This window comes from Ochotona princeps, chromosome 21, assembly GCF_030435755.1.
Source record: "Ochotona princeps isolate mOchPri1 chromosome 21, mOchPri1.hap1, whole genome shotgun sequence".
NCBI lineage: Eukaryota > Metazoa > Chordata > Mammalia > Lagomorpha > Ochotonidae > Ochotona > Ochotona princeps.
This window is the reverse complement of record NC_080852.1, coordinates 20086721-20110251: the sequence shown is the minus strand read 5'-3', so window position 1 is coordinate 20110251 and position 23531 is coordinate 20086721. Positions and strand designations below refer to the sequence as shown.

Sequence of the window (23531 nt, the reverse complement as noted above, 5' to 3'; positions counted from 1 at the left end):
GGTATTTAGATCAATAGTATTGAAAGAGCTATTTGTAGCCTGGGTGAACAGAACTAATATGGATTTAATAATCCAGTTGAAACAAAAGCAAAATACCCATTTTGCTGTCCAAGTTCCTGCTCTCAAAGGCTAGCTGGCTCTCAGTGGTAGCTGGCCACGTTTATGTTAATTCACAATTTTAACACAAAGCCTTTCAAAACTATGTTCAAGGGACTGAGTTAGTTTTGATGTTCTTATCTGCATGAAGATACAAAGCCCTAGAATGTGTTACCTGTGGACTGAGCACAGTTGTTCTGACTTGTTTACTTGGCTTGACAAGTTCATTTTTGAGGTGGGACTGTCTTGTCAAGGTAGCAAAAGTAAGCTTTTGATGAGATCCAACATGTGGCCATAAATGTGCTGTGGCATTTGTGTTTGGTGGGATGTATGACCCAGGCTGTAACCTGCTGTAAACTTGTTTTCATATGCCTTTCAAAAGAGATGGTACATATACAAGTGCTACATATTTTTAAAATTTAATTTTAATATTTATTAAAAAGTTGAGGAGTTTGCAGTCTCGTGGAGGCCTGTGATTAGGATGGGGAGGATCAGAATAGGGGAGAAAGTGGCTAAGGTAAATGTTTTCATTTTCCTTCCAGTGTCTGTGAGGCAGGGGACAAGTGGCACATATTAATTTTTTAATGACAAGATACAAGTAAATAAACATAAGAAAATAAAATTCACTTATAATCCCAACCAGTAGTGAGTATGAACCAAAATATTCAGTTAACATTTGTTTATATGATTGTTTTAAAAAATTATGTGTAGGGCCTGGCACAATAGTGTAGTGGTTAAAGTCCTCGCCTTGCATGTGCCAGGATCTCATATGGTCTCTAGTTCTGGTCCCAGCGACCCTGCTTCCCATCCAGCTCCCTGCTTGTGGCTGGGAAAGCAGCTGAGGACAGCCAAGGCCTTGGTACCCTGCACCCGTGTGGGAGACTCAGAAGAGCTCCTGGCTCCTGGCTTTGGATTGGCTCAGCTCTGGCCGTTGTGGTCACTTGGGAGTGAGCCATCAGACGGAAGATCTTCCTCTCTGTCTCTCTTCCTCTCTGTATATCCACCTTTCCAATAAAAGCAAATAAATCTTTTAAAAAATTATGTGTATTGTTTCATTTTTAAATACAAATTATTTATTTAAAAGAAGCAATTACAGGCAGAGAGGGAGAAACAGAGAGGTCTGATATCCATTGATTCACTCCCCAGATGACTACAATGGCCAGGACCAAGAAGAAGCCAAGAACGAGGGCTTCTACCCAATCTTCCACGTGCATGCAGGGTCCCAAGCACTTGAGCCATCCTCCACCGCCTTCCCAGGCACATGGCCAAGGTGCTGGATTGGAAGTGGAGTAGTCACTACTCAAACTGATGCTTATATGGAATGCTGATGCTTCAGGAGCAGCTAAATTCTCTGTACTATAATGCCAGCTGCTGTGTATGATTTTAAAACTTGCTGTTTTAACTAATGGTGTGTTTTTATAATCTGACATTACCAATACTGACTGCAAAAGGTGATTATTAGCTCTACCTTAGTTTATTCAGCTGATTTACTAGACATTTGGATTACCTCCAACTTTTAAAATTTATTTTATTTGTTTGAAAGGCGTAGTGAGAACAAGAGTGAAAGAGAGAGATCTTATGTCTGCTGAGTCACTTCCCAGATGGCTACAGTCAATAACTGAACTGGGCCAGGTCAAAGACAGGAACCTGGAGCTCTATCAAGGTCTCCTACATGGAGGAGAATGGCCCAAGTACTTAGGCCATCTTATTTCTTCTGTCTTTCCAGACTCACTGGAAGTACAACAACTGCGATTTGAACTGATATTCCAGTATGGGATGTCAGCATCATGAGGCAATTTAAATGGCTGTGCCATAACTCTGGCCCCAACACCTCCAATTTTTTGCTCTTACTTTTTTTTTTAACAAGCAATTTTAGCTAAACAACTATACCCATTCTTAATGGCTTTACAAAAAAGAATAGGGCCCAGCACGGTAGCCTAGTGACTAAAGTCCTTGCCTGCAGGCCTGGGATCCCATATGGGCATCAGTTCATATCCTGGGTGCTCTGTTTCCCTTCCTGCTCCCTGCCTGTGGCCTGGAAAAGCAATGGAAGATGGCCCAAAGCTTTGGGAGCCTGAACCTGTGTGGGAGACCAGAAGAAGCTCCTGGCTCCTGACTTCAGATTGGCTTAGCTCCGGCCATTGCAACCACTTGGGGAGTGAATCAGTGGATGGAAGATCTTTCTCTCTGTCTTTCCTTTTCTTTGTAATTCTGATTTTCCAATAAAAATAAAAAATAAAAAAAAATGGTGATATGTAGGGAAGTATTTTGCAATTACATAAATCTTGTTTTTATGAAACCTGGTTCAAGTATTCCATGTGTTTATCTTTTTAAAAAAATTATAGTTATTTATTTGAAAGGGCAGGGACGAAGAAAGAGAGAAATCTTGAATCTTCTGGTTTACTCCTACAATACCTACGTTAGCTGGGGCTGGGTCAAGCTGAAACTAGGAACCGGGAATTCAATCCAGGTCTCTTTGGGCAAAAGGAAACCGAGTACTGCCGTCATTACCTGCTGCTTAGGGCGTGTGTTAGCAGGTAGGTGGAACTGTAAGTTGAACCAAGGCTTGAACTCAGACACTGGAATGTGGGATATGAACATCCTAACTACTGTGCCAAACACCTACCCACAATATGATTTTGCAACTCCATTGTTCTTTCTGTATCTATTCATCGGTATTCTACCATAAGGAGGAGCTTCCCTTCTTTGCTCTGTATTTACATTAGTGTAGAACCAAGAATTTTGTAGTTATTCATTGAATTTCTTTCTGTGAAGATAAAGTGTTCAGTTTGGCCTGTGTAGTGGTTACATAACCATGTTAATGTTAAGATACTGTAAACTTCTGAATTGGGACAGGTGTGTGGCTTAGCAATTAAGGTGCTGGGTAGGATACCCATCTACACCGTTAGAGTACCAATGTTCTATCCCCTGCTCCAGCCCCCGATTCCAGATTCCTGCCAGTGCACACTCAGATAGTAGGTGATGGTTCAAGTGATTGAGTACCTGGTACCCCCATGGGAGACCTAGATTGAATTCCTGGCTATTGACTCCAGCCCCAACAGTTACAGATGTGTGGCTGAGTAAACTGGCAGATGGGAGTTCTGTCTCAGTCTCTGCTTCTGTGCTTATCAAATAAATAAATAATTGCATGAATATCTTTTTTTTTAAAGATTTATTTTTATTACAAAGTCAGATATACAGAGAGAGGAGGAGAGACAGAGAGGAAGATCTTCCGTCCAATGATTCACTCCCCAAGTGAGCCGCAACGGGCCGATGCGCGCCGATCTGATGCCGGGAACCAGGAACCTCTTCCAGGTCTCCCACGCGGGTGCAGGGTCCCAATGCATTGGGCTGTCCTCGACTGCTTTCCCAGGCCACAAGCAGGGAGCTGGATGGGAAGTGGAGCCAATGGGATTAGAACCGGCACCCATATGGGATCCCGGGGCGTTCAAGGCGAGGACTTTAGCCGCTAGGCCACGCCACTGGGCCCAAATATCTTTTGTTTTTTTTTTAACTTGAGGAGCAAGTGTTGTGTTGCGATGGTAAAGCTGCTGCTTGTGATGCTGGCATCCCATATGGGTGCCAGTTCAAGTTCTAGCTGCTGCACTTTTGATACAGCTCCCTGCTCATGGTCCTGGAAAAACAAAGGAAAATGGTGTCAAGTACCTGGGCCCCTGCCATCCATTTGGGAGACGCAGAAGAAGCTCCTGGAATTGAAAGATGATCTTATTTCAGTACAAAAGAAAATTGAAATACATGCAAAATTTTTCCATAATCGTCATGGTCATGAACTTTTAAAAGATTGTATGCGACTTCTACCTCAATAAAATGGTTAAAAACTCAACAATAACCATTACAATGTGATATTCGGGAGAAGTCTTGCATTGGGTTGCATGTTTTCCTGGGCATTCCCATCCACCCACCATTATACATGCCAGGACTCCAAATACCCTGCATAGCCCAGCTCCCATGGGTTTCAATTTGCATGTTATTCTGAGCTAATGCGCACTTCTGGAGCCAGGCTGTTAGTGTAACCAAAATTCCAGGTTATCTGAGGACTTTGCTTCCAGACATTAAGTACTTCATCTTTTCCCCACCCTCCTTGGTTGACATCAGCATCTTCATGTGAGGACACTGAATCATCGTGCTGCAGACTTGTGAGGGGTAGGAGGGATTCTTGCTGTCTGTGTCAGCGAAGTGCTGAGATGCTGCTTTGGCTCGTTCTCTGGCTGTGGTGCTCAATGACTTGGCACCACAATAGCAATGTGAACACTAGGAAAGCCATGTGAGCAAAGACGTGTTCATCTTGGTCCTAAGTTGTTGGGTCCCAGATTTGGCTGTGCTCATGACCGATTCACAGATACAGAATATTGAAACCTTTATTCTAAAACCTCAGACTTTTCTCTACTTTTTTTTGCCTGTACAATGAGGCTGCACAGGCCAAAGCAGAGACATTCACATCCACATGGGTTACCCACTTCCTGTGTCATCACAATGTGTATCACTCTCCACATCTAAAGGAGGGCAAAGTACTTGTTAAAACTTGAAAATACCATGCAGCCGGGGAATGTCACCACATTTATATATATTACTAAATCAGCTTTGGCTCCCATGTAATGAGATCCTGGGTCCCTATAAAAAAATCAGTATAAATTTCATTTTTTTTTTGTTTTGTTTTGTTTTGGCAGCATCCTTACATCTACCGGGTTACCTTTGCGACAGCCAGTGAGTCTTCAGCATTGCTAATTAGGATGTTTAATGAAAAAGGAACTTTGAAGGATCTGATCTACAAGGTACTTGGGGCACAAGTTCACGGACGTGAAGAAGTTCTCAAGTCCTGTTAAAAGCTGTTGTGTGGTGCTCTAGCCCTAAGGTTCCAGAATTAGGGCACTCCCTGAGGTTTTACTTTGGTTTTGATTTTATTTAAAATTTGTTTTTATTTTAGCAGTAAGACTGGACCCAGTATGGTTAAAAAAAAAGTTCCTTTCCTTCAGAAGGGAAGGCTGAATGTTTAATGGTTACATCTATTATGTGTAAGCTGCTCTCTTAAGTCTGTGTCTTGTACTTAATAAAGTTGTACTAATGATATGCAAGCTGTTGGAATCTGCTGACGTCAAAATCAGGCAGAAGAGGGACTAGAAGAGGGACAGAAACCTGACCAAATGCACTTTGTTGTTGAAAACCCACATCCTTCTTGAGGATTGGGCAGCCCTGCACCCTTGGCCCTGTGGCGCCCAGCGTATTCGGGGAGCCTGGGTGCAGATTTTGACTTCCTTGCTGCCTTCATATGTGTCCTCTGTCTTTTCCCAAAGGCGAAACCAAAGGACCCATTCCTAAAGAAGTACTGCAATCCTAAAAAGATCCAGGGCCTTGAACTCCAGCAAATAAAAACATATGGACGGCAAATACTAGAGGTAAGAGATACTTAGTTTTTGCTTAAATTACATTTGAATTTCATCCACAGTTGCCTAATTCTTTTGGAGAAATTCTCGGGGAATATCCAAAATTGCTAAAGTTGTCTGATTACTTATGCACTAATATCTCAGTGTCATATTTACCCCCTCTGGCAAGTAATTGAGATGAAGGTGGGAATAATTTAGATGCACGTAATTCTGAGAGCTTGGCACTGGCATTATGACACAGCAAGTTTAGACCACCACTTCACTTGTGCCGCCAGCTTCCCACATTGGAGTACTTGGGGTCAAGTCTCACCTTCACTTCCCACACAGCTTCCTGCTGGCAATTGCTCTTGGAGGCAAATGATGATAGCTGAAGTACTCCCGATTACAGTTCCCTACTAATGCACCTGGGAAATAGCAAGCGATGGTACAGGTATTTGACTTCATGCCACCCATGTCAGAGACTTAGACTGAGTTCTAGCCTCCTGGCTTTGACTCAGCCAACCCTCAGCTGTTGGGTACATTTGGGGAATGGTGAACCTGTGGATGGAAGACCTGTCTTGCTTTACTTCTTCCTTTCCTTTTCTGTCGGTCAGTCACTGTGCCTTTCTAATAAATAAAATGACAACTTTTTAAAACAAATGCAAACTAACTAAATAAATAAATGCAAAATTACTTTTTTAAAGTTATTTTAAAAAAATTTTCAAAATCTTTTGCTATTGGACTGATTGAGTATCTGCTTTTTTAAAGAACTTTATTGTGCATTTTCCAACTGTTAGGTTATTTTGTATTGATCTCTGTCTCCATGGCAAAATGTTTGGTTTTGTTATGTCACCCACAATTCCAGAGGGCTCCCTACAGAATCAGCAGTGGAAGCCTTTCCCCAGTCATCCTCTAGACCAGGAGTGGGAAATCCTTTCCTTCTGCCAAGAACCATTTTACATTTATAACATCATTTGTGGACCATGCAAAATGATCAACTTAAAAACTAGCCTGCTCTAGAGTTACTGAATTTTAAGTCTTGAGTCCTGCCTGTGGTTGCCTTGGTAGGGCCAGACCAAGTGGTTTCATGGGCCTTACACAGCCTGCAGGCCGGACGTTGCCCTCCCCTGCTACAGACCACATTCTCTGTGCATCCCCAACCCTGTCAGTATAAAAACAATGTAAGTGTAATTCTCTCCCGTATTATGTGTATGAGCACTTCCAGTTGTGTGCCTGTGCTATGATACAGGGTATTTCAAAAGGTTTACAAACAAATGGAATCTGAAGACATTTTTAAAGTTCATTATTTTTCCATAATATACATTTTCTATGAACTTTTTCAAGACCCCTTCAAAGTTTTTTTTCAGAAATTATTTACTTAAATTGAAAGGCAGATTTACAGAGAGAGAGGGAAAGAGAGATACAGAGGTCTTCCACTACAGGGTTACTTCTCAGATGGCTACAGTGATCAGGACTGGGATAGGTGGAAGCCAGGAGCCAGGATTTTCTCTCTCTCTTTTTCTTTTTTCTTTCTTTTTTTAAGATTTATTTATTTTTATTGCAAAGTCAGATTTTACAGAGAGGAGAGACAGAAAGACCTTCCATCTGCTGATTCATTCCCCAAGTGGTTGCAGTGGCCAGAGCTGAGCCAATTCAAAGTCACGGACCAGGAGTCCCTTCTGGGTCTCCCATGTGGGTTCAGGGTCCCAAGTTGTTGGGCTGTTCTCCACCACTTTGTCAGGTCACAAGCAGGGAGCTGGAAGGGAAGTGGGGCAGCCAAGATACAAACTGGCACCCACATGGGATTCAGGCACATGCAAGGTAAGGACTTTAGCAGCTACACTACTGTGCCAGACCCGATAGATTTGACCTTTTTCCCCTAAAAATCACCATAGTGACTTGTTTGATTTTTTTTTTTTTTTTTAATATATTGACCTTAGGGACTGGTGTGATGGCTCAGTGGCTAAGTCCTCACCTTGCAAGTGCCAGGATCCCATATGGGTACCAGCTTATATCCTGGCTGCTCCACTTTCTATCTAGCTCCCTGCTTGTGGCCTGGGAAAGAGGTAGAGGATGGCCCAAAGCCTTGGGACCCTACACCCACATGAGAGACCTGGCAGAGCTCCTACCTCTTGGCTTTTGGATCAGCTCAGCTCCGGCCATTTCAGCCGCTTGAGGAATGAATTGGGAACAGAAGATCATTCTCTCTGTCTCTCCTGCCCTCTGTAAAGCTGCCTTTTCAATAAAAATAATTTTTTAAATCTTTCAAAATATATTGACCTTGGGCCCGGTGCAATGGCCTAGTGGCTGAAGTTCTCGCCTTAAACACGCCAGGATCCCATATGGGCGCCAGTTCTAATCCCGGCAGCTCTACTTCCCACCCAGCTCCCTGCTTGTGGCCTGGGAAAGCAGTCAAGGGACCCTGCACCTGCGTGGGAGACCTGGAGGAAGTTCTTGGCTCCTGGCTGTTGGCTTCAGATCGGTGCAGCACCAACTGTTGCAGTCACCTGGAGAGTAAATTATTGGACAGAAGGTCTTCCTCTCTCTCCTCCTCTCTGTATATCTGACTTTGTAATAAAAATAAATAAATCTTTTAAAAATATATATTGACCTTAAAAATAAACAAACAAAAAAACAAAACTCAGAGTTGAAGCTGTTGGATACCTAAGCACATTATAGGGAGAATGTTACCTATGCATGTTTTCTAACAGGTTTTAAAGTTTCTGCATGACAAGGGATTCCCTTATGGGCACCTTCATGCCTCCAACGTGATGCTCGAAGGAGACACTTGCCGACTGCTAGACCTTGAGAATTCCTTACTGGGTCTGCCTTCCTTCTACCGATCTTACTTCTCACAGTTCCGGAAAATCAACGTAAGTGGTGGAAGTACTGATGTACTGATGCAACAGGTTCATTCTGAGATGTGCCCATGACTCTGGCTGAAATGTGTGTTTAACATAGAAGCGCATCCTGAGTAGGCCTTGCCCATGGGCCATGCTTCTGCCCTGGAATATTGCTGCATTTCTCAGGGGTTAAGTTACAAGCATTTAGATCAAGGAGACAGTAGAATCATTGATTGGAGGACACCAGAGGGTACCATCATGAACTTATTGAGTACTCACAAAAGTGTTCTGAAAGGGTTAGGAGTGGGCCTGTTCTAGGGGTAGTTTCTCAATGGAGGCCTGGGACAAGAGCATTGGAGTTCCCAAAGCTTAACTGAAGGATGACTATGCCACTGCTCTCTTTCTTCCACAGACCTTGGAAAGTGTGGACGTCCACTGCTTTGGACACTTACTGTATGAAATGACTTACGGACGACCACCAGACTCAGTGCCTGTAGACTCCTTCCCTCCTGCACCATCCATGGCTGTGGGTCAGTACGGGGCTTGGAGGGGTCTCTGGGCCCTTCTAATCAGCTGAGCTACTCACCTTGCTAATGGAGTTCAGGATAGCCCCAAAGAAGTTGTTGTTGTCCATAGCTACAAATTTTTATCCAATTTAGCTGTTTATTGTTGCTGTGTTTTAAAGATTTATTTATTTATTTGGAAGTCAATGACAAAGAAAGAGAGGGAAAGACAGAAAGAAATAGATTTTCCATGTGCTATGCTAGTTCACTCCCCAAAAGGCTGTCAGGAGCTCCAGCTTGGTTTCCCATGTGGGTGACAGGAGCTCAGATACTTGGACTGTCTTTAATTTCTTCCCAGGCACATTCACAGGGAGCTAGACGAGACATGGGCCAGCTGTGTCTCAATCCCAGGGCTTATAAGTAATGCCAGCATTACAGGCAGCAGCTTAGCTCACTGTGTAACAACATCTTCCCCTATTTAAAAATAGATCAGATTTGAGTAGTTTCCTTGACTATACTTCCACAAAAATACAGGAATACAGGTAGTTTGTCCTATGAAACCATCAGAGGATTCTCTGTAAACAGCATTAGACTTATGAAAGCAGATAGATAGAAATAGAACTATGGCTAACATGAGTATGTTGCAGGAGCCAGAGTTGGGCAACTTCAAGCCAATCTTGAGGCCTCAGACAGGTGCCAGGACTGAAGGCTAGTGTGAAACTTGCAAGGTGCAAGAGAGCCCTACACTAGAAGCCTGGCACAGGCAGACAGGTGGGAGTGCAGATGTCTAGACCAATTGGATCCAGCATTACCTGAGATTATAAAGGCACCCAGCAGGCAGTGGGAGATACCTTTAGGAAGAACCAATGTGGAATCAGCCAGGAATCCTTTCGTTCCCCCTACAGTCAGTCCAGAACGCATGGTGGGGGAGAGGGGAGGGCAGGAGGCTCTTGAATTGCTGAGTCTTGGAGGTATGCAGGTCAAATCTCTACAAGGCAGGCAGGGCCAGAGACTATTCTGAATTGAGTTTAAACAACCAAAACTGAACAGTGAGCTGTGGGTTTAAAAGTCTGGCTGCTCTTGCTTACAGCACCCAAAGTGTTAGGTTGACAAAATGTCAGCAGCTGGCTTGAGATAAAAGCAGGCAGGCAGCAAGCTGTCTTTCGAATTCAGAGTTGTACTCCTGTGTAGTGTCTACTTCTCCTTTAAGACAACAAACACTTTCATGAATGATACCGTGACTCCTCTCTCAGATGATCTTTGGAATCTCTTTGGCTTTCTGTCAGCACATGGTCTCTGAAGCATTTCTTCTGAGTCGTGGGTAACCCCAATGTTGCTGGCCCTCCCCTCCCCAACGTGTGCCATCTGTCTGTGTGAGGAGTTTTGACACTGTCCTGGTGAACTTGCAGACAGTGGCTGCAAGGCAGTGTCAAACTTTTCATCACCAAGTGGGTTTGCCAGCATGGTTCTGTGGAACTAAAATGCGTATCTGTTCATTTCAAGTGGCCGTGTTGGAGTCTACGCTGTCTTGTGAAGCCTGTAAAAATGGCATGCCCACCGTCTCCCGGCTCTTACAGATGCCGTAAGTCACTCCTGCGCGTTGTTATAATTGCGACGGCCATGTCAAGCACCACGCCGCTGTGTTCCAGCTCCTAATACTCTAGTAAAGACTTGGGCACTGTCCCTGCAGAGTCGAAGCGCCTCATGCTGGCTGATGTTCGGCTTTCCTCCTTCTGTGACCACTCCACTCTGGTCTACTCCTACCTGACCGTTTTCCTAGAGGGTCATTCTGCTGCATGTCTCTCCTCTGTCACCACGTTGGCATTGTATGCATGTGTTTGTGGCAGCCCCTCTCCCTCCTGGCCTTGTCCGAGCTCACCAGTCACTTCCCGGCTCTGGGTAGCCTACAGCTCACAGACCTCACAAGGGCTACTTTCCCCAAGCAGGGCCAGGACTTTCTGGGTTCTCCTGGTTTTGTCGGTTCATTTTCTCACTGAGAGTGAGTGAACATCTGGCATGTGCCAGGCACTGTGCTAGGGGCTGATTCTCTTTTAGAGGGTCAGGAACAGTTTATTGGAGCAACTGACATGGTGCTTGGGGAACCTATCCTGTAGGTGCCTTTTCTGTCCCTTTATGGAGAAGCAGCATTTGTTTGGGAGTGCAGACAAACCAGCAAGCAGGTAGATGCCAGCTTCACCAGGCCCGCCTGCGTGAGCCTGAACGTGTCTCCTGTCCTCTGGAAGCAATTTCCTGAACTGTAAGAGGGAGACAGTGACTGAAATGGTTGAATGAAATGATTGCTGGTGTGTGCCAGGCAATTCTCAACACTGTTGCTATTTCCTGCCAATTCAGTTTCTGTAGTTTCCCCCACCATGAGGCATGCAGCACACAGGTACCTTGGCCATCCCAGCTTGTCGAAGAACAGGTAAACTCAGGAAATCCAGCAGGAGCAAGCTGGCATGAGAGAGCTCAGAGGAGGTGGTGATAACTTGAGCTTCTTTACTTGTTTTCTCCCATAAGAGTTTCAGAAAGGGCCTACTCCAGGCTCTTCCAGGACCAGAGAGGGGCTGTGCTAGATAGGAGAAGCAGACCCCTGTCCCATGAACAGAGCAGTGCCATTTCACCAACACACCCATTAGTAACAGTGTGAACACGGGAAGACAGATCTAGTTTGAAAGCAAAACCAGTTCCTCAGGAACTTATAGATCAAAATGCACCTGTGGATAGGGGGCAGCCTGCACACAGGAGACCACATTCATGCTCTGCTAATCTTGAAGCTCTTGGATTTTTGTCCCAGTCCTCCAACTTTCTTCCCTGTAAGCTTCAGCCCTAAGAAAAGCTCTGGGAGAGATGGAAATGCTCAGTCCCAGATCATCCTGGGTTCTTCTGGTGATGGGTTTGTTGTCTCCAAGAGGGGGTATGATCCTCTGGGGCACTACCCAACCAACCCTTTGAATTCTATGACCTGTTTCTGCCAAGGGGTTAGGAGTTCCCTGTTCTCTGTTTTGTTTAATAGCATCCTTTTGAATGGAAAGTTCTAAATGCTCCTGTTGTATATGTGCATATATATTTTTTTTCGATAAAATATGAGAAGCAAGAAAATGGTTTTCCTCTTAGATTGCAATCAGGACAATTTCTTTCAATATATGTGGACACTTTTACTTTCTTGAGTTCTACAAGGCAAGGTGGAAAAAGAAAGAAAAATGTATTGTGTGTTCCAAAAATTGTTTACAATGTTTCTGAATATTACCATTTGCAGCCTTTCTTTTTCCCCTCCCTCTAAAAGAAAAAAAGAAAAACAGGTTGCCCATGAAGGGGAAACGACCCCCGAGCTTGCAGTTGGCCCCGCACCGGTGTGAGGTGGTGCGGTGTAGGGTCCTGAGGAAGGGAGGCCTCTGGGGCCAAAGGTGTCACAATCTGCTTGGCTGCTATTCTGAGAGTCCAGTAGTTCATAAAAATCTTTTTTTATCTGTTTCTTTTCTTTACAGATTATTCAATGATGTCTTACTAACCACTTCTGAAAAGCCACAGTTTAAGGTAAACCAAATCTTTTTTGTTTGTTTGTTTGTTTGTTTGTTTTTGCTGCTGCTTTCTGGGCACATTAGGAGGGAGCTGGATTGAAAGTGGAACAGCCATGGCTTGAATTGGCAATTATGTAGGATGCCAGTGCCACAGGCCGCAGCTTAACCTTTGAACCATAACACCAGTTCCCTACTGCCACTTGTTGAACAGCCTGTCCTTTCCTCATTGTGTTCTTGGCACCCTGGTCAGAGATCATTTGACCATGCACACAAGGGTTTAGTTCTAGGCCCTTTGTTCTGTTCCATTAGTCTGTCTTTATGTCAGTGGCACACTGATTTTGATTACTGTTTCTAGGTAATAGGTTTAAAAGTCAGTAAATGTGAGGCCTACAGTTGTGTTGTTCTCTTTTCAAGATTGTGTTATTTCAAATGCATATTTAAGTTGTATGTGTTTATTACTAAAACATGCCGGAGATGTGCCTGTTGAACCCCCCAAACGTGGCTGGAGTAGGATCCTAGTGGACAGCTGTACCTGGCTTTATTCCAGATGACCTCCTCCTAGGCAATCAGCTGCCCCTTCACTGACTCCACGACTTTACAGTCACCAGCCACTTATCTTTTCAGATCCCCACAAAGTTAAAAGAAGCATTGAGAATTGCCAAAGAATGTATGGAGAAGAGACTCGTAGAAGAACAGAAGCAGGTAACTTAGTCATTGTTGTTCGCTGTCCTTTCGTGGCTTGCAGCAGTTGGCCTCTGGCACACCAGACTCCCTCCACACCTTGTGCATCCAGGCTCACACTGCGGCAGGTGCTTCACATTTCTGCCCTGGAGACTCAGGCTGGGGGGCATCGACCATGTCCACAACAGGTGGTCTGTCTTGGTGATCGGGGCCTGCCCGGTGGAGGTGGCTCAGCACATACCTGCCTGTTCTGTTTATCTGTGAAACAAAGGCAGGAGGCAGTGGGGGAGTGAGGAGGACCCTCAGCCTCTGACATACTCTCCTGTTATATCCAGGCCTGAGACAGAGGGAGACGGGCTGAGCATGGAAAGATTGTTTTTTTTTGTTTTTGTCTAACTAATTTGATTCAGCAAAACTTTCTGGGGAAGACTTTGAGCAGGAAGCTGCTGGACGTAGCATGTGCTGACCTTTGTGGTGGGTTATAATCTCTTCTAAGATTCACCAGCATCGGAGACTGACAAGAGCTCAGTCACACCATGGATCTGAGGAAGAGAGGAAAAAGAGGAAGATTTTAGCACGAAAGGTGAGACCAGCATCCCTTTGAATCCTTGACCACCTATGATAAGAGTTCTGAGTTAACCAGGCACATTTTCCAAATGCATTTATGAAGATTTACTTAGTCGGGCCTGGCGCAATAGCCCAGCAGCTAAAGTCCTCGCCTTGAACGCACCAGGAACCCATATGGGCACCAGTTCTAATCCCAGCAACCCCGGTTCCCATCCAGCTTCCTGCTTGTGACCTGGGAAAGCAGTCAAGGATGGCCCAAAGCCTTGGGACCCTGCACCCACGTGGGAGACCCAGATGAAACTCCAGGTTCCTGGCTTCGGATTGGCACAGCTCCAGCTGTTGCAGCCACTTGGGGAATGTGAACCATCGGATGGAAATCTTCCTCTCTTTCTCTCCTCCTCTCTGTATATCTGCCTTTCCAGTGAAATAAATAAGTCTTAAAAAAAAAAAAAAGATTTACTTAGTAATGTGGTCAAGGGAAAAGGAGAGAGAGAGAGAGAGAGAGAGAGAGATCTTCCATTTGCTTGTTTTTTCCTCAGATGGTTGCAGCAGCCTGATCTGGTTTGGGCCAATCCTAAGCCAGGAGCCTGGAACTCCAGCCAGGTCTTCTATGTGGGTGGCAAGGTACAAATATTTGGCCATCTTTTGCTGCCTTCCTAGGTGTATCAGCAGGAAGCTGAATCAGAAGCAGAGCAGCCAGGGCTTGAACCGGTGCTTCAGCATGGAATGCCGACTTCATAAGCATTGGCTTAACTCACTGCACTGCAACATCAGTCCAGGGTAGTACACATTAAATGACAGAGCTTGTGCTGTAGCTGTTTGAAACGAGAATTATTTCCAGATGACTAGTTTGCAGCTTTTTAAAACAGGAGTCACATAATATCAGCAGAGAAATGGACCATGGGGTTTCCTGGCTCTCTGGGTTTGCTTGTGGCATATTGTGACTGGAAGAAGTGGTTGCCTGAGTCAGTGAGGTCAGCACTCTGGAGTCTGGGCCTGTGGCTGCTTCCCCGACTCACGTTGTGAGACTGGATAAGACCTTGTCTTTGACTGTGTGCCTAGAAAGTGGTTTCATTCTAATTCCCAACTTCACTGTATGTGTGTATGATTTTTTTTCTTTCTCCCTTCCCCACTTTTTATTCATAAAGAAGTCAAAACGATCTGGGATTGAAAATAATGAGGAGCAGTCCACAAAGCACAACTCCAATAACTCAGGTAACTAATTGTTTATAAACTGCAGTGGGGCTCCAGCACCTGGGAGATTAGAGGGAGTCCAGAGGTCATGGCACCTGCTGGCCGGAAGCTGGGCAGTGTGCTAATGACCGCAGAGGACAAGAACAGTGTTCCCGCCCCCACGGCAGTATGGCAGCATTCACCCTCAGCCCTCAGGCACTGGAAAGGGGCACAGAGGTTGTCAGGTGCTCAAGGTGGCCACCCTCTCAGCTAAAGACATAGGGGGCATAGCCATGGAAGACCTACAGATTCAACTTCAAAATGCTAGACCTCCTGTTGCTAGCTAGAGTCTGCTGAGCAGAAATGACTGTGGACCCTGCTCTCTGTCTCCGTATGCTTGGAGGGATGTACCCTCATGTGTGGACGAAGGGGAGGATTCGGGGGATGTGGGGTAGGCAAGAAGCATCATTTCAGAAAGACCACGATGGAGCAAAGAGCACCATCGTACATCAGCAGCCTTTGCTGCCTCTCCCAGCTGCCCCTTGCTCTGCCTTGCCGGTTTTAGGTTTGAGTGTCACCTTCTGTGGAAATCATCGCCACACAGAGTGATCCTAGGGGGCCTTCCTGTCCTTGCAGCAGAGGAATTTGTGGAGTTGCATGGGGAGAAGGGAAGGTTTCCCCCTTATGCTGACAGCCTTGGCTCAGTCCTAGCAGCCTTGAAAAGGGGAGGTCTTGGGGAGAATAGGGAGGCCAGGGTTGAGGATTAGCTAATTAGACATTTGGTAGGAGGAAGTCCTAGCAGAGGTAGAGAAGCCAAAGATGCAAAAGTAGTGGGCAGTGAGAAGGCCGAGGGGAAGCAGCCAGGACCCTCCAGCAGCCTCCCGGGGAAGAGGCAGGGCCTATTTAAAAGCAAGAGCCAAGGAGGACACTGAGAGTGTCCCCAGGCTGTGCCTGAGCCTCCCTGTGCATCTGTAGGCAGGCTGCCTGCCTGGCACTGCAGGAGAGCCTGGGAGGTGTGTCACATGGTTCGGCTGCAGCCCCAAGAGCTGGGCTAGCTGCAGGGGGTGGGGTGGGCAGAGAAAGTCCCTGGGTTCCACAAAAAGGGGGAGCATCCTGTTGACACCACTGTGGAGAGCTATAAGGGAGAGGCAGGATGGGAGACCCCAGCAAGGACCGAGGCAGGCTCGTGTCATGGCCGGCCGTTAGGGTCAAGCTTGGAAGTCTAGTTTCTCCACGGATCCAGCATTGTCATCATTAGGCGGAGACTCACATCTCCAACAGGCATGCCTATTTGACAGTCATGCAGCGGCTACTTTCTTAGGCAAAAAGCCTGACTCTGTGCTACCCCCATTTGTGAGAGGATGCCTGCCTGCAAAGCCAGTGCCCTACAGGCTCCAAGGCATGTGCCTGCTCTCTGGGCGCTTCGGCAGGGGCAGTATTGTTGGGAGCATGCAGACCACTTCCAGCCCCTGCCAGAACCACAGGCGCGTCTTTTCCCCACTCAGCTCTGCTGACACTTTGGACTTTGCCTCCTCTTGCAGGAAAATACCTCTCGTGTTTTAGAGGAGCCAAGGGAGTGTTACGGTATTGGAAGGGCACTAAAGCTGGAGGCAGGTGTCATTTAATCAGGGCATTTCTTATCATGCCTGGTACCCATGAGGCAGCCACACATCCTGTGGGACAACAAGCTCAGCTGGGGCAGTTGGTCATGAATTCTCAAGCGGGTGACAGCAGCCCTCCTTCTGGGTGTGCGTGGAAGGTGACATCAAATCCCTGTGTGAGGCTGGTATAGGAACTTCTAGACCAGGCTAGGAGAGTATTTTTTTGGATTTCCCTGTAGTGAGAAAATACTAAGAACTTGAGAACCTCTCAGGTAGGAGTAGATTATTAAGTGAACAAAAGGCATACAATTTCTGAATGGGATTTCAGGCATTATTTTTATATAAATAAGGATTTATTTACTGTAAAGGCATAGGAAAGCTACACACTAAGCAGACTGGCCTTCTCTAATTGAATGTCCCTAATGATAGAATAATAATAATAAAATGGAACATTCTCTAGAGGACATTGCTGAGTGAGTGTGGGTGGAGTCTGGGAGAGAGGGTGGTTCTCCCTGCCCTTGGAGAGTGATAAGTACTCTGCACCTCTCTGTCCCCTGTATCATTTGTGGCCACTGTCATTGCCACTACCCATGCCTGGACAGTGGGTCTGGAATAAATAATGCTGCCCTATGACGTAAACTGTGGACTGAGCAAAGTTGGTTTCCAACCAGGCCGGCTGTGGGGAGCAGCCAAGGCAATGAGCCTTCTGTGGCCAGGGCAGGGGTTGGAAAGCCTGTGGGCACTGGTTCACCTAGTTCCCCAAGTTTATGTGCCAAGGGCAGAGTCTCAGACAACCATGGGTGCCAGCTTATACCTAATTCCAGGTCTCTTTCATTGGTCCCCATAAAGGTTTCTCTGTTGTTTTCTGTTTCTTTGTTTTGTTTTTATCTTAGCAGGGTCTGGGGCCAGCTCACCTCTCACATCCCCATCATCACCGACTCCACCCTCTACAGCAGGTGAGTAAGGGTCCAGAGGACATCCCTTGCCACCAACTGGAGTTGGGGGCTTCTTTCTCTTCCCCCTGCCCAGCCTGAGGCGCATGCGTTTCAGGAGTGTGAATAGCCACAGCCTTCTCAAGGGCGCCCAGTTGAGTGCCGATGAGCTGTGTCCTCTGGGAGATGTCCTTGCAGAGTTCTCAGGGAACAGGCTAGTGTCAAAGCCACCTGCCGCCCTCTTGCTCAAGCTTCCTATCTGCTCAGAAGCTTCGTTCGTGCAGGAAGGGCACCGCAGATCAAAGCTTGGCCTGGTACATACCTCACCAAACCCAGCAGACACCATGCCCTTCAGGCCCTGTCCCGCCCGAGCTGTTCACCGAGCAGGCCCACCTGCAAGTGTGGGTTTGGTTCAGAGCGAAACCACTCAGATGACTCAGTGTATGGGTGAGGTGGCCACCGAGCTTCCAGTATCCTCCTGTCTGCCCTGAAAGGCACACAGTTACCAGAATATTTTCCTGTCCTTAGTCTTTGTTTCACTGTTGTGAATGAAATCAGATACTAACAGTTTGGTAAGAAAAATGTAAAAAAAAGACTGTATGGTGGGGACTGCTTAAACAATAAGCTGTGGTTCTGTAGAGTAGCGTGATAATCCTGTTCTCTCTTCTTTCCTTTTTGGCCTGTTTTCTTGGTCCCTTAAAAGCATATTGGAATCCTAGTATTTCCTTCCACTTCTTGAACCACGTGTTCTAGACATCTCAGGAGCTGGTTCTGCCACTCAGAGCTTATGGGTTGGGCTCTTGGAAACACAATTATTGGCAGGTGTTGATATGTGAATTGATGATGTCAGTGCTTAAGGTGGCACACAGGCATTACCAAGGGCACTATCCAGCTGCTCTCAAGTGTTCTCACTGACCCCCTTAAGAAGCCAACAGCAAGCAAATTCAAAGGAACTGTTTAAAAAATTTATTTGAAAGGCAGAGTAACAAATAAAGGGAGCGATCTTTCATCACTGATTCACTCCCCAAATACCCACAACAGTAGCTCAATCTGTTCCACAGCACCCTCCACTAAAGGAACTAGTTTAAACTCTTAAGAGGATGGTTTACTGAAGAACATTCCAGAACCTAGATCTGTTGAGTCGCAAAGGGGCATGGTATTCTTGTTGTTGTCTGTCTTGGCCAGTAGATACTGCAGGCATTGATCCAGACAGAAGCTAGATGTCCCTGTCTTGTGCACAGGTGACTTGGTTAAGCTGGTCGGATGTTTCTGGAGATCTACTGCCCAGACCATGCTGAGGCATATTACAGAAGATAGTGCCACAGTATCACCCCACTTGCGCATATGAAGGATGCTGGGGGAAATGTCTGGAATCTCATGACCCTCCTTTAACAAATGAAGTGTCAGTTGCAGACCATGTCAGTGGTATGCATTCAGTGTGATCCCAGGTCATTATCTGTCCATTTTCATCTGAAAATGCCTTGGGAAATTGACAGTCTTGTCAGCCTTTTGGGTTGGGGGTGGGGAGGAAGGGGAGAGATTCCCTACCTGTGCTTTACATGTGAGCTGTCTCCTTCAGTAGCAAGTCTTCATGAGGTGAGGATGAAAGAAGAGGAGGACTCTTCAGTAATCCAAGGTGCTACTGGAAGAACTTAGTTGAAGGCAGACAGGAAGGCAGGGGCAGGGCCGGGAACTTGCCAGTGTCCGTCTGAAGGGAATGAGAAGGAGAACGCGTGTGAGGCCCACATGGCAAGGCCTGGCAGGAATGAGAGGCTCCCAGTGAGTGGGTCACTGACTTCTTTTCTGTTTCTGCTTTAACGTTTGGGGGCAGAATTGCCTCAGCCCCGGAAACCATACTCTGACCTCTGCTGGTCATTTCTTGTAATGCAGCTCATTAGGAAGATCTAACACCAGCATTTGCCTGAAAGATACCACTACAGGTCCTAAATGGGACACCCATGGGCTTACTCATTCCATATGTCTCACAGGACAGAATTTTTCATGCGGACAACTCTAGTTTGCAAAGCAGGATTTATTTAAGAGGAGGAGGGAAAAGATCCAGTGCAGAGGAGACAGGGACCACAGGAATGCCCAGCATCCTTTGTCCTTCCCAGAGCTGTCCTGCTGTGAGAGGTCAGCCCCACCCTGCCCAGGACCTCTCAGGGGGAAAGGAATGTTTCTTCTAGCAGCAGTGGGGAGACCTTAGAAATGTTGGAATTTAAAAAAATAAGAGTTGGAATTCGCCATTTAACCAGGATTCTGATCAAAATTTCGAAGAAGGCAGAAATGTTTGTGTGGCTGTTTTCTTTCTAAACAGTTTTAAAACTGTAGGTAAACTCCCTATCCACTTCTGGTGGCTCAGGGCTCCTGATGGGAGTCTCCACCCTAGGCAGTCCCTGCTTGGGAAGAGCTGCAGGCAATCTGGGGAAACCCTCTTGGTTCTTCTCAAAGGAGCCTTGTGCTTATCAATAAATAAGCCAATCTCTGACTGGCCTTGGAGCCAGAAGATGTGAGGAGGACAGTGACTGTTTAGTAGTGATGGTGCCCATGATCCCAGGGTATTTTGTGAATGAATTCTAGGATAGCCTAGTTTTGCAGTGAAATTACTTTGGTACATGACGTAGACTAATGTTTTATTGTCTATTACTGTTTGGTTCAATGAGACAAAATCGGAATAATAACTCGTGTCCTCTCTCTTTCTCTGCGTTCTCAGTAGAGCATGCACCATTTTGAACGTGAATTTTCGGTAAAGTAAGCTATGCTGATTTCTGTCTTTAAAGATGCTCTGTTTCTGCCTGTGAAATAGGAACCAGGGCATCTCAATCACTTGATAAAGAAATGGGAAGGCTGACCTGAGAACAGGTCCCTTATCTGAACACTTCAATGAAACACAGCATCTTTAAAAAAGCACCCTAAGTAACTTCATGGATATTCATTTCATTTTCATCATGACCTTCAGAGTCTTCATTTTCACTCCGTCATTAATCTTAAAATGCAGCTCCAAAGCCTGTGAATCAACTGCATGGCATTTTGGCATATTTTCATATTGGAAACCATGACTCTGAGTCTCGTCGTTGCTGCTGACATGTGGGTTCTTAGTCTAATGAAGGAGAAGGGTGTTAAGCAGAGGAGTTCTCCATCCCGGGGAGACCTCTTATTGGCTTTGCTGACCTCCAAGGGATATGGGGATCGCTCCTTTCTCACGCATCCCTCATAGTTCTCAGGTTGGGACATGAGTACAATCTTGCCTCCTCTGCCTGAGGTGAAAGTGGCTCATCCAAGCTGCGGGATGCTCTCAAGTCTCCCAAGGGTACGTGTGAGTCCACTATTGCCCTAGGGTGATCCAGCACCCACTTGTCCTCACCACCTTCATAGGTGGATCACAAAGGAGCTTGGAGCTGTAGAGTCCTACCAATTGCCCACAGTTGAAATTGGACTCAGGACAGGGGACACTTGGACATCCTTTGCAGAAAACAGTGGAGAATATTTCTGCCACAGTGTGTCCCCCCACCTAACACACATACACATCAGAACTAATATAAGTTCTGGCTGTAGCAGCCTTGTGCTCTCTTTCAGGGCCTCCACTGGACTGCCAGGTTCCCATTGGGTCTGGTAGATATGGTTCTGGGGAGGATGAAGGAGGTTTTTGGCTAAGAGAACGTGAGATGGGAGACATCAGCAGTGGTTCAGATCTAATTGTAGATGAGCTGGCTTAGAGCATCCCCTGTGCTTGTGTGGTTTCTCTTAGCCATCAACGTAGCATGGAGTCTGCCCACTCCTGTCTGTGGCCTAGTATAAGGCCTGTTGGAACCCTCTTGATGTGAGGGAGCTCATTCGTTCACATTTGCCGCCCTTTTCTCGTTACCATTGTTACCAGCATGTTATGTAGCCCAATGGACCTTTTCATTTTGTCTTTAAATTTTCATTTTAAGCGATATATAATCATTTATGGCATTCAGTGTGACAGCAGATCAGTGTGATTGAATATTCATCTCATTTGTCATTTTTGTGTTAACATTTGCACTTTGATTTTCAAATGTATGGTTGGTCACGAGGGCAAAGTGAATGGTTGGTTCCCATGAGTTCAACCAGTTTTGTTTTGTACCAAGATGGCAACCTATATCCCAGAGCTATCCCTTGTCCCCTTCCCCAGACCTGTGTATCACCTTCCAAAATTCTGGGCTGGAAGAGTAGTGGTCTCTGGATGGTCAGTTCCATGCCTTTAATAAAAGCCCAAGGCTGCTGCAGCCCACCTCCTGGTGTATAACCCTGTAGTGATTCTTCAGCCAGGGGTCAAAGCACAAAACTGAGAAACAGAAACCCTGGGCATTCTTTATGGTGCCCGCTGGGCCCTGAATGTGAGTCCAGATTGTGCTGCCCTTTTCTGGACGCTGGGAGGGGTGTGTACTGGGGAGGCATTGGCATCCCCTCACCCCCAAGTGGACAGAGCTTACCTCTCCAGGACTTCTGGGTGCTGAACCACTAACTCCAAGTTCTGGGAGCTTAGCTGAGGTCTCCCAGGTCCTAGTATCTCACAGGTCACTCTCCCAAAGTCCTCCTCAGAGCTGCTTGTCATTCACTTACGTTCTCTCACCTCAGTAGTCAATTCGAAAGTTTACAGTCTTCTTTATCTCTGTAACTATGACTTAAAGCCAGGAACATATGCCCATGAGTATCCTAGCAGAGAACATAATGGAACCTCATTCACGATCATTTTTTTATTACATAGAAACAATGAAAATTACATGTTGCTCATTTGTCTGTTTTCAATCTCTGTATTGCTCAGCATGAGTGTGAGTATATGTTTGTGTGGTCCTTTATTTTCAGCTACCTTAGGTTTGGGTAAAAGATGTAAAGGAAGGTAAGTGGCTTTCTGTGAATTGTGAGACTTTAACTGCTGTCTGTAACACTTAGCGAAAAGGATGTACTTACTGGATTTTCTTATTGGTAATGCTAAACAGCTCCTCCCCCTCAGGTCACGTGGTGATAGATGTCCTTTCCATTAACAAAGGGGCGAGAGGGGAGAGGTAGCAACAGACAGAGGGAGTCTCTGGGAACTGCTATGTTCTCAAGGGGTTGGGCAGCTCACTATGAAACAGGAGTGTTCTTCAGGGCAGGGTTTTTTGTTTGTTTTTCCTTTTCTTGTATTCAATACTTGTCTCAAGAGAGCAGTTCACTTGTTCATTCAAGCATATACATTCAGGGTGCAAAGGTGTGTGTGCCTGGAAGTGGAGAGAAGTTGTAGGTAGATTCCTGTCCAGTACCCTTCTCCTTGCCCACCAGGGTACAGCCCGACCTCCAAGAGTTTGCTGACGCTTCTGCAGTTCCAGTGAGTTCCTGTGGGGCCACAGGGGAAGGAGCAGCAACTCCGAGAGCCTCCTCCCTCTCTGTGACTGCCAGTGCCAGGGAGAGTGAGCCCCTGCAGCCCCTGCCTTGTGTTACTAGCTCTTAACATTTTATATTCCTTTCATGCAACCCGAGACAGACTCCCCTTGGAAAACACATAACCCACCAAACACCAGTGGGTTCCTTGTTGAGAATCCAAAGCAGTTTGTCATTTTACATGACATCACACCCTTCAGACACCATGGCAGTTGGAGCAGCTCAAGAACGGTTGCATTCCTTCCAAGTAACTGGCATTGCCAGCCACCATATTCTGTGTATACAGATGTCTGTCTTTAATTGCAGGCTCAGAAGTTGGGAGAGTTGCCTGCAACCTGGCTAAAGTAGCCTTTAGGAGCTTTGCAGGGATTTGGAAATGGGCTCAGCTTCATCCGATTCAGAGTGGCACTGTGTGTGCTTTCGTGTAACCTGTGATGTTTGTTCCAAGTCTTTTTTCTCATGACTGTTATTTAAGGCAAACAGCAGCCTTTAAATACTTTAATTTTATTTTTTATTGGGAAGTGAGAGATACAGAGAGGAAGATTCTCCTGTTGGTTCACTCCCCCAAGCAGCCACAACAGCTGGAGCTGTGCTGATCCGAAGCCAGGAGCCAGGAGCCTTTTCCGGGTCTCCCACATGGGTGCAGGAACGCAAGGCTTTGGGCCGTCCTCGACTGCTTTCCCAGGCCACAAGCAGGGAACTGGATGGGAAGCAGGACTGCCGGGATTAGAACCGGCACCCGTATGGGATCCTGGTACATTCAAGGCAAGGACTTTAGCCACTAGGCTACCGTGCAAGGCCCAGCCTTTAAGTAATTTGCCTTTGATGTGTCTAGTTCATTTTTTTCAATT

At 46.1% G+C, this 23531-nt stretch overlaps 1 protein-coding gene across 5 annotated transcripts in view; it reads left to right on the top strand.

Annotated features, from left to right (window-relative positions):
- Positions 1-23531, top strand: part of PXK (PX domain containing serine/threonine kinase like) — a 70238-nt gene that overhangs the window by 45921 nt on the left and 786 nt on the right. For 2 of the 5 annotated variants that reach the window (XM_058679128.1, XM_058679130.1), the window contains exons 8-17: positions 4785-4889; positions 5409-5510; positions 8189-8350; positions 8733-8850; positions 10327-10405; positions 12312-12360; positions 12969-13046; positions 13522-13608; positions 14741-14807; positions 17260-17322. In XM_058679128.1, the coding sequence (XP_058535111.1) occupies positions 4785-4889; positions 5409-5510; positions 8189-8350; positions 8733-8850; positions 10327-10405; positions 12312-12360; positions 12969-13046; positions 13522-13608; positions 14741-14807; positions 17260-17322 (910 nt within the window). Of the gene's footprint in view, positions 1-4784; positions 4890-5408; positions 5511-8188; positions 8351-8732; positions 8851-10326; positions 10406-12311; positions 12361-12968; positions 13047-13521; positions 13609-14740; positions 14808-17259; positions 17323-22125; positions 22160-23531 lie in introns of all 5 variants that reach the window. The other 3 variants (XM_058679132.1, XM_058679131.1, XM_058679129.1) reach the window with 3 other exon arrangements.